Here is a 12,400-nt window from a genome sequence, read left to right on the forward strand (position 1 = left end):
ATCATCGAATGAGATGTGACCAAATATCGTTATAATTCCTCTTCGATGTTCACAAGGCGGTTGGATTTTTTTGAGTGAAATTCTCGACATCTGACGGATTTATTCCGTCTCTCCTCAACTTTTTCAATTTTTTTCAAACTCGTAGCCGTTGGTTTTTTAGAGCCGAAAAGTATATGTAAATCAACAGCAAATGAACTTCGTGCGACACAATCAAGACGTCATCATAAATGCAAGGTACAATTTTTTAACCATGCCTACTGTGATTACATCAAGATTTTTTACGTGTGCTACAAATGCATATTTTCAAACCAAAAGAGTTCATATTTAATTCTCTTTGGCATCTCCGAACATATTTGGCATAATATTGGAAACAAAGTAGCACTTTTTTCTAATTTTGTTGAATTTTACAAAATTACTCACATAGTAAATGCTCTAAGGAGTTCCGGGCTGAAATTCTACCTACATACACCTAGCTGAGTATTCTTCCAGCCTTGAGAGTTTCAGGTTGCTTTGTGCGCTAATTGAGATATGACATTAAAAAATCATCAATTTTTTTTTAAATATCTAAAAACTACAAGCCATAGCCATGCTATTTCGGCGACAAGGTTTAGAGCTTGAAAGATTTATAATTAGAAACTCATAGAGTTCATGAGTACACTTAAAAAATGAAATACAAAAAATAAAAATAAATTGTCCATTTTGTTTAAAAAAAATATCAATATTTCAAACACTGTGACTTTTTGAATAGTTGTGACTTTGTAAGAGTTTCAATATGAAGTGGCTTATACACAACTTTGTAAAAGAAACCATCCTTCTAAATTGAAAAATGAACAAAAAATAATCTAATACCTAATTGCTTTTTTAGTACACGTTTAGTACAAATATTTTTATACAAAAATATTTCTTGATTATTCTCATGAACATTGCCGAAAACACTATCTCAAAACACCAACACGATTAGGAGTTGATAATTCCGTTCCGCTAGATTGCAATCTTGGACCACTGTGCATTAGTATAGTTCCATTTTAAATGATTATGCTTATTTTACTGTATAAATGTCCAACTACACTTTATATTTTTTTAACACTCTGATATGATTCCCAATTGTATGACCGTGAGTGCTCCGATGATATTTTTAACATTTCTTTCAATTTTTATTTCAAATATTTCAGATTTTAGGGCTCTCTCATTTTTTATAAATTTTTATTGTTGGCGTTTATGTTCGAATTTTAGTAATTCCCGACTGTTGTTTCGTTTTTCTGGTATTCTGAGTATCTGTGTTTTACATTTTTGACATTTGATAAATATTCCTTTAATATTTCTAGTATTTTTTTAGTGTATGTTACGTAGTCGGATGAGGATAAAAAGCAACTACATTAGACTACTTTTATACATTTATTAAAACTAGTAACTACGTTAACACTTATTCTACTTGTTCTACACTTATTCTACTTGTTCTGCACCCGAGAGTAGAATGGCAGCGTGATCATTTCCGCCCCAGGCGACAGCTGTCATGAGTGACGACCGTCACTGGCAGGGCTGAGCACAGTGGTTAAATCGAGGGGCTCCAACATCTCCCCCTTTTATCTGCAGCGGTACGGGTCATACCTAACAGGCATACGGCGGATCCGGGTGGATCGACGAAGTGGACGACTTTCTGACGGTATACGTGGCACAGAAGGAGCTGGTTGGGTCGTTGGTGTTGGTGAGCTTTCGGAAAGCTGGAAATCCTGGAGCAAGGCGTGCAACGGCAGCTGATGATCCGATGAAGCTTCCGGATAGACCTCGACTTTAGAGTTCCCCCGAGCACGGAGTTGATTGGTTGTGATCTGATGAGTCTGCTTCCATCTAGCAACACATTAAAGTTGACGTTGCCAACGCGTTCGATGACGGTTCCGGGAAGCCACACCAGTTTTCCATGCTTGAAAGTGCTTGCGTACACTTGATCGCCTTTTTCGAAATTTCGTTTCTTTGCCGCATGGTGCCTGTTGAACTGGTTTTCCATATGTTGGTTTTTCTGGAGGACAAAATCCGCAGGATGTTTCAGCAAATCTAAAACAGTTCGATGTTTCCTCCCCATCAAAATTTCAGCCGGAGACAGTCCATCTGGAGCTGATTTGTTTGATGTTGATCGATAGGCGGACAAGAAGATTTGCAGTGAGCGGGAAATTGAGTTTTGCGTTTCTGGCATGATTTTTCTCAGACTCCGCTTAAGCGTATCAACGAAACGTTCCGCTTGTCCATTGGACTGCGGATGGTACGGAGCTGTACGGATGTGTGCAATGCCCAAAGACGCGCAAAATTCCTTGAATTGGTTGCAGGAAAACTGCGTACCATTATCGCTGACGATGGTTTCTGGTAGTCCGTACCGAGCGAACGTTTCGAAAAGCAGCTCGATTGTCATGCTGCTGGTGATGGTTGATGTACGGATGATCTCTGGCCACTTACTGTAGGAGTCGACAATAACCAGAAAATAAAATCCTTCGAAAGGACCAGCGTAATCCACGTGAAGCCGTTGCCAGGGGTAACTTGCTTGAGGCCAAGAAGAGAGTAATGTTTTTGGCGGGGCTTTGGCTACTGATGCGCAAGCACGACATGCTTAAACAAAGTTTTCCACATCCTGGTCCACGCCTGGCCAGTAGACATGGCTTCTCATCACTGACTTCATTCGCACTTGGCCAGGATGTCCTTTATGAAGAGCCTTGAGTACAGGTTGTTGATATTCTGTCGGCACAACGATTCGACCGGCTAACATGAGGCACCCACGCACGAGAGAAATACTTTCCTTACGAGCGTAGAACGGGCGGAGTTCGTTGCTCACTTGCTTGATAGATTTCGGCCATCCAGTTTGCACGTGCCCAAAAACTTTTTGAAGCAGCTCGTCCTTATCAGTAGCAGCTTGAAGGTGTTTAAAAGTTACCGGCAGGGCAGTAAGTACAGCATCAACGGTGACAGAGACGTCGTTCTCAAGCTGGACCGAAGCAATCACAAAATCTTCGTCAGGTTTTGCTCGGGGATCGATGAGCCTCGAAAGGATGTCTGCATAACCAAAGTCCTGCGTAGCGACGTGTATGATGTCGAAATCGTACGACAGCAGAACAAGGGCCCACCGTTGCAGGCGGTTAGTTGTGTGAATGGGAATGCCTTTTTTAGACCCGAATACTGCGACCAACGGTTTGTGATCGGTGTGTAGGCTGAATTTTCTTCCATATATGAACCGATGGAATTTGGTCACACCGAAAACGAGTGCCAGTGCCTCTTTTCCCCCTGGCCATAACGCTGTTCCGCTGGAGTTAGCGTCCGGGAGGCGTGACACACGACCTTCATCGCACCGTCTGGGTATCGATGCATAAGACACGCGCCGACCCCATGATTTGATGCATCTGCTGCGACAATCGTTTCGAGTTGCGCGTCATAATGAGTGAGCAGCAGATCCGAACGAAGCAGGTTTTTGAACTGCTCGAATGAACGTTGACAGCTTTCGTTCCAATCCCACTTGGAATCCTTCTGAAGAAGAGCGTCGAGTGGATATCGGAGGTCATGCATGTTGCGAACAAACTTGCCATAAAAATTTATTGCGCCTAGGTACGACCGCAGGGTACTGACGTCGTGTGGGGGCGGCATGTTACATATTGCTGCTGTTTTCTTTGGGTCGGGCCGAATCCCTTGATGGTTAACGATAAAACCGAGATAGTGGATTTCCGGCATGAAAAACGAGCACTTTCCTATGCGCAGTGTGAAGCCCCACTCCTGGATGCGCTCCAGAAGCTTCAGTAAACGGTCTCGATGTTCTTTGTCGTTCTTACCATGAACTAATACGTCGTCGAGGTACGTTTCGACTCCTTCCAGACCAGCTACCATGGCATCGACGATCTTTTGAAAAGTGCCAGGGGCAGACTTAACACCTGGGGGTAGGCGATTAAACTCGAACAGCCCGCGATGAGTGTTGATCGTGAGGTACTGCCTGGAATCTTTTTCAACCGGAACTTGCAAATAGGCATCCGACAAGTCGATGTGTGAGAAAATTTTGACACCGGAAAGCTTTGCAAAAATTTCCTCGGGAAGCGGGAGAGGATGCTGGTTTGGCTGAATGGCACTGTTTAAGCCAGTAGAATAGTCGGCACACACTCTCACCTTTTGAGGCTGGCCGTCGACAGCTTTTTTCCGAACGGCAACGATGGGTGCCGCCCAATCAGAAAACTCTACCGGCGATATGATTTTCAACTCTTCCAATCGCTTTAGCTCGGTCTCGATTAGCTCTAATGCGGCAAATGGAACAGGTCTTTTTCCCCGAAAAACAGGTTGAACATCAGGCTTTAGATAGAGCTTCGCTTCTGTTTTATTGCAGCAACCAAGAGTATCAGAGAACAGCTGTGGATATGATGCTTTAAGCCACGATACATCGTTAGTTAGCGTAATGTTGTTGCAGACCGTGCGCAGGGGAACATTCCACAGATTGAAAAGTTCGATGAAGTCGAGGCCTAAAAGATTTAGATTGGAAACGTTAGTGACAAGCAGTTCACCTGAACGATGAACGCCTTTCAGCATAACGTCGCAATCGATCTCTGCGATGAGCGGCAGTGGTTGACCAGAAGCAGTGCGGGCTTGTAGTGACGGGGGCTTGGTTGATGGACGTCCGATTCGTTCCCAGTTGGCTTTAGTAATGATGCTGATGTCTGAAGCGCAATCCAACTGAAGCTCAACTTCATTGTTGTTGATAAACACGGTGACTGTGATTTTCTCTTATCACGAGCAGCTACTTGTCGAACGGAATAAATACCCTTTGTTTGTGGTGCTTGTTGTTTCCATCTCCGTTTCTTGCCTGGGTACGACGACACACACTGGCAATAGCCCTCTTTGTGCCCAATACTATTACATTCGCGGCACCGATGGTCGTGGAAAGGGCAATCGCGAACGTAGTGTAGCTGGCTGCATTTCCAACACGGCGTCCTCGGCTTGTTGTTGCTCTCACTATTGTTTTGGTGATTGTTGTTGTTGTGTGTCGGTGGACTTTTCGATGCAGGTTTGGAAACGATTGGCTTCTTCGTGTACTTCGTCGGATTGATAGCGTTGACCGACGCCTTCTCGCTGTGACATCCTACAATTGAAGCGTCTTTCCGAAGATTGATGATGCGATGACACTCTGTAGTGAGATTGTCGAGCGTCATTGATTTATTACCCTCCAGCTTAGCGAGCAGAGCGGTTCGAATTTCAGCGTCCTGAGGTGCGTGTAGACCGCAAACGAAGACCAGACACTTGAACTCGTCCACATTGCACGTAGATACGCCGAAATCTTCACAGAGTCGGTTTACAAAACCGGCATATGTTTGAAAATCATCGGAGGTCTTCTTGTTAAGCGTGAGACAGCGGTATCGCTTACAAAAAAGAGATGCATGTGCACTGAAGAGCTGCTTCAACTTCGCCACAGTATCGTCGAACAAAAAATCTCGTGTTGTTTTTGGGAGAATGTGGTTCATGTACTCCGCATGAGTGGCGTCGCTAAGCTTGCGGAGCAGTAGACGTGTTTTAGCAGCATCATCCAGGTTAGCTGCATCGACTCGGAAAGTATCCTCAGGACGACTGTACCAGTTGTCGAATGTGAGGTTAGACACGGGATCGTAGTGGAATTCTGTCATGGAATTGGCAAGAGATTCCATACGAGCATCAGTCGACGATGGTCCTGCAGTAGCCGTTGATATTGTCCGAGACATGACTAGCTCATTTAAAATTTTTTGCTGATTGCCCATCATTTCGACGAACATTTTCTTGAAATTCTCATCCATTGTGAGCACGATGGTGTGTTGTAGAGCGAACGGCAGAAAAATATCGCTTGATCACCTTTCTCGCGGGGTTATTTAATAATCCTCGTCGCCAGAATGTTACGTAGTCGGATGAGGATAAAAAGCAACTACATTAGACTACTTTTATACATTTATTAAAACTAGTAACTACGTTAACACTTATTCTACTTGTTCTACACTTATTCTACTTGTTCTGCACCCGAGAGTAGAATGGCAGCGTGATCATTTCCGCCCCAGGCGACAGCTGTCATGAGTGACGACCGTCACTGGCAGGGCTGAGCACAGTGGTTAAATCGAGGGGCTCCAACAGTGTACAAAATAAATTTTTTGAGTTTCTGACTGATGAATTCTAAAAATGTTTGCATGTTATTGATTGACAACCAAAATGTAAAACAGATTTCAGCGTCCTGATATTTTGTAATTCCAACTACTATCGTTCCAATAAAGTTGATAATTTTAAGATGGTAATCGGCAGTTCAAGTTGCGCCCTAGTATTCTAATTTTGATTATTTTTTTTTTCAGTTAAACCCTGATGTTGTTTTTTATTATTTCGTTTCTTGTTTCGTTCAACGGAGAACTTTTCAACTTTTGATTATTATTTTCAAATGAAATGACGTTGATCTAATTTTTGTCAGTCCAAATCATGTTTTTTATCAGTTTAAATAACTGAAAATTTTTCGAAAGACATTTCTAAGCTTTTCTACAAACAAAAACTTTTCAAAGGAATAGATTACCTGCGGTTAATTTTATTTTACTGCTTGAATATTTAACTCTTGTCATTAAATCTCTCCAGTTTTTTCCAGTGTATGTTTTAAAACTCAATTTTTCCACTGTTTTTAAATAAAAGTTCAGGCTACTCCCTAGAAGTCATCCATTGGCAACTGGGACATAAAGATTTACACGGTTTTCTGATTTTTGTGTATCCGCTCAAAAAGTGTTATCATTGTCCTTCGATTTTCAGATAAAGAATAAAAAACTACTTCATATACCGTACATGGGCGAACTATCATTAGACACATTCCGAGCAGTTTATTTTCAATTAAATATCGAAGAACAACGATAAACACTTTTTTAAAAATATTCTTTATTTAGAAAATGCAGCTTTTTCAAATGATAAAAACACCTACATACAGCTTTGGGACCCAATTTGTCTTTATATCTTTAGAGATAAATATTTATTCAATTTCTCTTATAAGTAAACAAGGTTTTCTGGTATACAGAAATTTTTTAAGCATTTTTCTAAAACTTTACAACCGACGTAAAATTTCAAGATTTTGTGACCAAATGCTACAAGAGAGGGCGTAGTTGACAATCATAAAAAAAGGTTTGACGTTCAAGTAAGTTACCTATCAGCAGATCATTAAAGTGTTTTGATAAAGAAGGTTATTATCTGCGTTGCCTTTAAAAAGCTTTACTCTCGAGACATCAAATGGTCTAGAATCATGGAAACAATATAGTTCACCTATTGGGACGGGGAAATTCTGTCAATTTTATGCCACTGATTAAAAAGATATCACAGCAGGCAGGCGTTTACTCATTGAGTCTTTGCCAGACGTACTCGAATGTCATTGTTCGTGGAAATCTGACCTTGAAACTTTTCATCAATTTTCACCACTGAACATTGAAGCAATAAGAATAACTGTAATATCACAAAATTGTCCTTCATTTCATCACTCCACCGACATATTGATTATTGTAGTCCATTATACAAGTAGGTATTACCGTTTGAAATATTTCTTTCCGACGTTACATCTTGGTTCTAGTTTTCGTAGAATATACCCCGATATAGTGCGATAAAACGTAGTCCTACGTCAAAAATCTCAACGTAATTGCTGAAGTGTATTATGTCTGATGTGATTTTTTTTCTTTGGAACTGACAGGTTCCAAATTTGAAAACTTTTTAATTTACAGAAACACACAACTCCCCAGTTTTAGCAAGCTGATAATTGGTCTCTAGCGGTAAGACACCTAGGTCAATCCAACAGGCACACAACATTCGGTTGAGCTTGATTTGGCCAAGAGTTAGGTGAGGTGATTTCACACGCAAGTATTTCAACCCTAGCAGACAGGCATGGGACGCTGCCAACGGCCAAATCGCAGTCATCAGTAATTTCCTAGTCGCATTTAAATTGCTTTTGCAGATCAGAATATTGAAACAGCCACTCTGGTAGAAGCAAAGCTAGTTTTGAATGGTTAAAATTATAATATCAAATAAATGTCTCAAACATTCAAATTATTCTGATCTTCACTCTCGTGTTAGTGGATACCAACCGCTCTACTATAGGAGACCCAAAGTTGAACATACTAGAAACGGACTACGAGAATCTACGGCGATAGCGTCCGACGGCTGCAGAGATAGCCCGTGCCCGATCATAGGCACGGAGGAGACAAACGAGGAAACGTTGGAATTAATTCACTTGCTCATGTGGTAGTGATCGCGCGCTATCTCGCTACGAGTTTAGTGAATCGTCACTGGTAATGGCCACTCAATAAGATTGACTGGTGTGTTGACGTTCGCTGGCCAGTCAATATTTAACAGATGTGCACACGTTCTGTTATCACCTATCAATGGGATAACCCGGAACAGTATGGAGGACAGAGCTAACTTGGCACACTCCTGGAGCTCCTGATTCTGGCACGGAATTGTTGTTTTCTAACTCATAAGAGTAAATTGCGTTTTATTTCTCCCGAATACCATTGCCGGTAACGTATGCATCGCAATACAAGTGTTGGATTGGAACACTGATAATAAACCCTAGTGGATAACAAATACACTGACGACACGGCTTATCGTTGCCGTATATTATCTCTTCGTTTCATCCGTCGATGCCTTGGATTCGTTCGCGGGAAACACTCTTCATTCGGAAAGTAATTATATCAGGACAGTCTCAAGCAAAGAAATTCCAACGCAAATAAAAAGAAGACGACCGATGTTTGTATATGGAAAATTTTTCACCCAACACAGCCACGCGATTTATGATGAGTTTTACGCAAACACTCTATCATTCGTATTCGCGGCACTTAAGTAACATGGCTTAAAAACCGCACACAATCAAACAAGTGGTCAAAGCACAAACACATCGAAGACAACTCATCGCACGAGCTTTTTTTTCTTTTCCTTAAACTGAGAATGTGTACTATCATATCACCTCGTTTTTTTCTTCAGGTTGGCATTTAATATTTGACGGAAAATATCACACAAAAATGGCCAGCAAATAATTAGCATAAAATAGCTGCGAAGCTCCACACACTCAGGCACAGCAGCGTGCGCGACCTGCTATCATTTGAATCCTTCACGAACCCGAAAGGACTAAACTATAAAGCGAGGAACTCGATATTAACCTCGAAACAAACGCACAAAATTGAAAATGTATATATTCTTCCTATAAAATGTAGCGCGACCTCGTGGCGATTGAAGGAAACCATATGCAAAGTCCTCAACACTGCAGATGCTTACGAGCCGGATGTGGGCATACTACTAAACCGTGGATGCGAATCAAATTTCGCTCGACGCTCGTCCAAATCTCGTCGCGATCCATCGTGCCCGTTCAGCTGTTGCTGTGTTGCTGGGCCGTGTAGACACATGGCAAGATTGCTCTCCCCGATTCTTGGGGGACCACTCTCCCAATGACTCTCTTTGCTCGCTCTCTTCAAATTAATTGCAATTTCTCCTAATGTTTAACTTGGTAGCGACATAGCATAGCGGTAATGTTGGCCAAGCATAGCATTTCGACGTTGGAGCACGCGGCTGTAGAAGCTTCCGAATGCTATCAGAGCTTGTATACATGATTTGAAATCTCTCCTCTGCCGGCTGCCACGACCACGCGATGATTTCTCCTTTCCCGTGTTATCGGACTGATAATCGCTCTCTGTTGCCATCAGCGCCAGTTCTGTCCTCCCAGCACCCCCCTGATTTGCCCACTACTCGTACCCAAACATGACCGCGTAGAGCTCTTCCCCCTTTTTTCGCTCACAGCGCTCTCAGTAACACGGTTCGTAAATTTTGCCTTCTCCTGACCGGCTGGCCGACTGGGTACATGTGACCGAAATCATATACTGTGTGTAATCAACACACGCTTCGTTAGGGCTCCTTGAATCGAGCCCTCGCATACCAGCAAAATTGTACACATATACCGTGGAATGCGGTATCATTCGTTTCGGTAAAAACTATCATCAAATCGCATTATCATTTCGTCGACCTTGGTAATTGCTACTGCTAGGTGTTCCGCACCGCTAACACATAGCCGAAACCTACTGGCAATATATTGTTGCTCCGGAAGGGTGGTTAAAGGTAATTGAGCAATGCTAATAATGTGGCGATCAAAGGATGGCCAAGAATTACATTTTTTGTTATTTTTTGTATCAGCGTACTTCCACAATTGACGAAATTTTAAGTAAAATAATCACTACGTCATTTTGTCAAAAAATTGTTCATAATTTATAATTATTATAGGCACCTAAAAATAAATATGATTTTATTCCACCGAACTTGCTGTTTATGTTCGTTGTTGTAAGGAAATTTTATAATATATTTGTTTAAGTTAATAAAGAAAATTAAAGGTGTTCACAATTAATATGACAACTCTAAACTACATAACTTCTGTGTGGCACTTTTTACATTCTGAATGTTGGGAAAGTGATTTTACTCAAAATAAAATCCACGTTAGTATTAAAATCCCAAATGAAATTTTTGAATAGTTTTTAATAGATAAACTGTCTAAAAACAGTTTGCAGGAAATTTAAAAACACAAGTTTAAAAAAAAGACGCCGAGCAAAAAAAAATACTCAGTAATCAAAATTATTGTGCAGACTGAAAATAATTGCACACTTGATAACACTGACAAATGAGCAAAATGATGTGAGTTGCCCTAGAAATATTATAGCTTTTTAATCATTTCTGTGGATTTTGGAGCCTCTGGTGTATGCAGAAGGTGGTCAAAATGCGCCAGAGCTAATTGAAGTCTTCGAAAAAGTTATCTGTTCTAGGCGCACCAAAATTCTCAGGAATGGTTGAAAAGCTATGAGTTTTTTTTTCCAGTTTGAGCTCTAGAGCCAAAGCTGTATTTACTAGTTTAATCGTACCTTTTTTATAACCTTACTGATTTCTTATTTATTCAGTTCCTAATTCATTGGATAGTGTCGTTCATTAAATAGTCACTTTCCTGGAAGAAATAAAATTGTCGAAAATAAAGATTGTAATTAAAGATTTTTTATAAAATAAACAAATGATTCGAACCCATCGTAACTACACATTTGTCGTATGTTACTGTTTCATCGATTTTATAACCTCCATGCACTGTTTTTCCATGTATGCTTAAAAAGATATTCGAAGTAACCTTGTTTATGTCACGAAAATTTAATTAAATCTTTCAACTGAGTTCAAATTTTGATTTAGGTATCTAAAGCTTTAGAAAAAAATTCATTGAGAATAAAAATATTGGTAGTACCACCACAGAGAACAGACATTCATGTTCATGTAAAGAAATTTGAAAATCGTGTGTAAAAATATGATTAAAAATACGTTAATACACTAACGACATCTATCTTGTGGTACCCCATTTTCATTCCTTAAATATTGCCGTATCGATATTTTATCGATATCAGTGCTTGGCTTATCATTGACGCGAGCGCCGCATAGCGGGAGCATTTCCACTTACGGTGAAATGACTTGAATAAAACTTCTGTTGATATGAGTTATATTCTGCGATGTTTACAAGCAATTTGTCATAATTTTGACTAGTAAAGACTGTAAGTTCCAATTCTGCTATTATTTAAAATTGCATCCAATCAACCACATTGTAAGGTGCAAATTTTGCAAACTAACTTAAGATTACGCACTAGCATGAAATAATAAATATTCAACAGAACAACAGAAAAAAATGATTATTTGTAACTAGGTTTTCGAAAATCGAACATTTTTTTATTGAACAAATAATTACTAGCTAGCAAATTTTTGTTGTAAGCTTGATTGTTAACATAAATATACTGTACGCATCACCAAAATGGTTCCAAAACTCAACAAACTTTCTTTACTGTTCCATAAGTACAATTTCTGAGGCTAACTGTTTTGCTGGCGATATTATTCCTAAATCAAGACATAGTTCCTCATCAAACTGATAACAATCTAAAACACCTTGAGATAAGGTAGCATACACAGGTTGCGTCGCACCACATGCGGAGTGCAATAAACTCATCGCAACCCTTTTTCCGGGGCCAGATGAGCGGACACGAATTACGAAGGTCGAGTCTCATCGCATGGAACCAGTTTTCTTTCGCTGTAAAACACAAAAAGCATCCGTTTTTGCCTCGCATGAAAACCAAAGGGAGGAGAATGCTAACGACTTCGCTCGCAGCCACAGGACACGGAGCAATATGCAGAAGAAAGCAGTCCGGATTGACTTGCCTTGCCAAGGACTGGAAGCACAATGTGCTGCAAGGAAGAACGACGAATGATGGGAAAGTTTCCGAAGCACGTTTTCTGGAAGGCTTTCGTTTTTTTTTCATTCACTTCCTCGCCTCTCGGAAGCTGCGCGTTGATTGGTCAAGTCGATATTTCGCGATATTGCGCAGATTTTTATGCGCAATAATTATGTACCTCA

General features: G+C 40.7%; 2 protein-coding genes across 7 annotated transcripts in view; both read right to left on the reverse strand.

Moving 5' to 3' along the window:
• LOC129720133 (forkhead box protein O) overlaps positions 1–9,276 on the reverse strand; it is a 235,977-nt gene extending 226,701 nt beyond the window's left edge. For 2 of the 6 annotated variants that reach the window (XM_055671608.1, XM_055671570.1), the window contains exon 1: positions 8,951–9,251. The gene's annotated coding sequence lies outside the window, so the exon portion shown is untranslated. Of the gene's footprint in view, positions 1–8,757; positions 8,910–8,950 lie in introns of those variants that run through there. The other 4 variants (XM_055671590.1, XM_055671579.1, XM_055671600.1 and 1 more) reach the window with 4 other exon arrangements.
• On the reverse strand, positions 1,584–5,783 carry LOC129717259 (uncharacterized protein K02A2.6-like). The gene is made up of 6 exons (XM_055667119.1): positions 4,781–5,783; positions 4,524–4,730; positions 3,238–4,481; positions 2,664–3,055; positions 1,941–2,447; positions 1,584–1,848 (listed from the first exon to the last, which is right to left on the reverse strand). Exons 1-6 carry the CDS (start codon positions 5,781–5,783, stop codon positions 1,584–1,586), a joined length of 3,618 nt encoding a protein of 1,205 aa, XP_055523094.1.
• Positions 9,277–12,400: the final 3,124 nt, after the last annotated feature.

This window comes from Wyeomyia smithii, chromosome 1, assembly GCF_029784165.1.
Source record: "Wyeomyia smithii strain HCP4-BCI-WySm-NY-G18 chromosome 1, ASM2978416v1, whole genome shotgun sequence".
NCBI lineage: Eukaryota > Metazoa > Arthropoda > Insecta > Diptera > Culicidae > Wyeomyia > Wyeomyia smithii.

What these genes read in the sequence shown, in the direction of transcription:
- LOC129717259 (XM_055667119.1), bottom strand. Translation starts at nt 5,783, where the DNA reads ATGGATGAGAATTTCAAGAAAATGTTCGTCGAAATGATGGGCAATCAG. An exon ending in GAAAGGCGTTCATCGTTCAG is followed by an intron (nt 4,482 to 4,523) that starts GTGAACTGCTTG and finishes TAAATCTTTTAG; the next exon opens with GCCTCGACTTCATCGAACTT. An exon ending in GGCACTGGCACTCGTTTTCG is followed by an intron (nt 3,056 to 3,237) that starts GTGTGACCAAAT and finishes GTCGCTACGCAG; the next exon opens with GACTTTGGTTATGCAGACAT.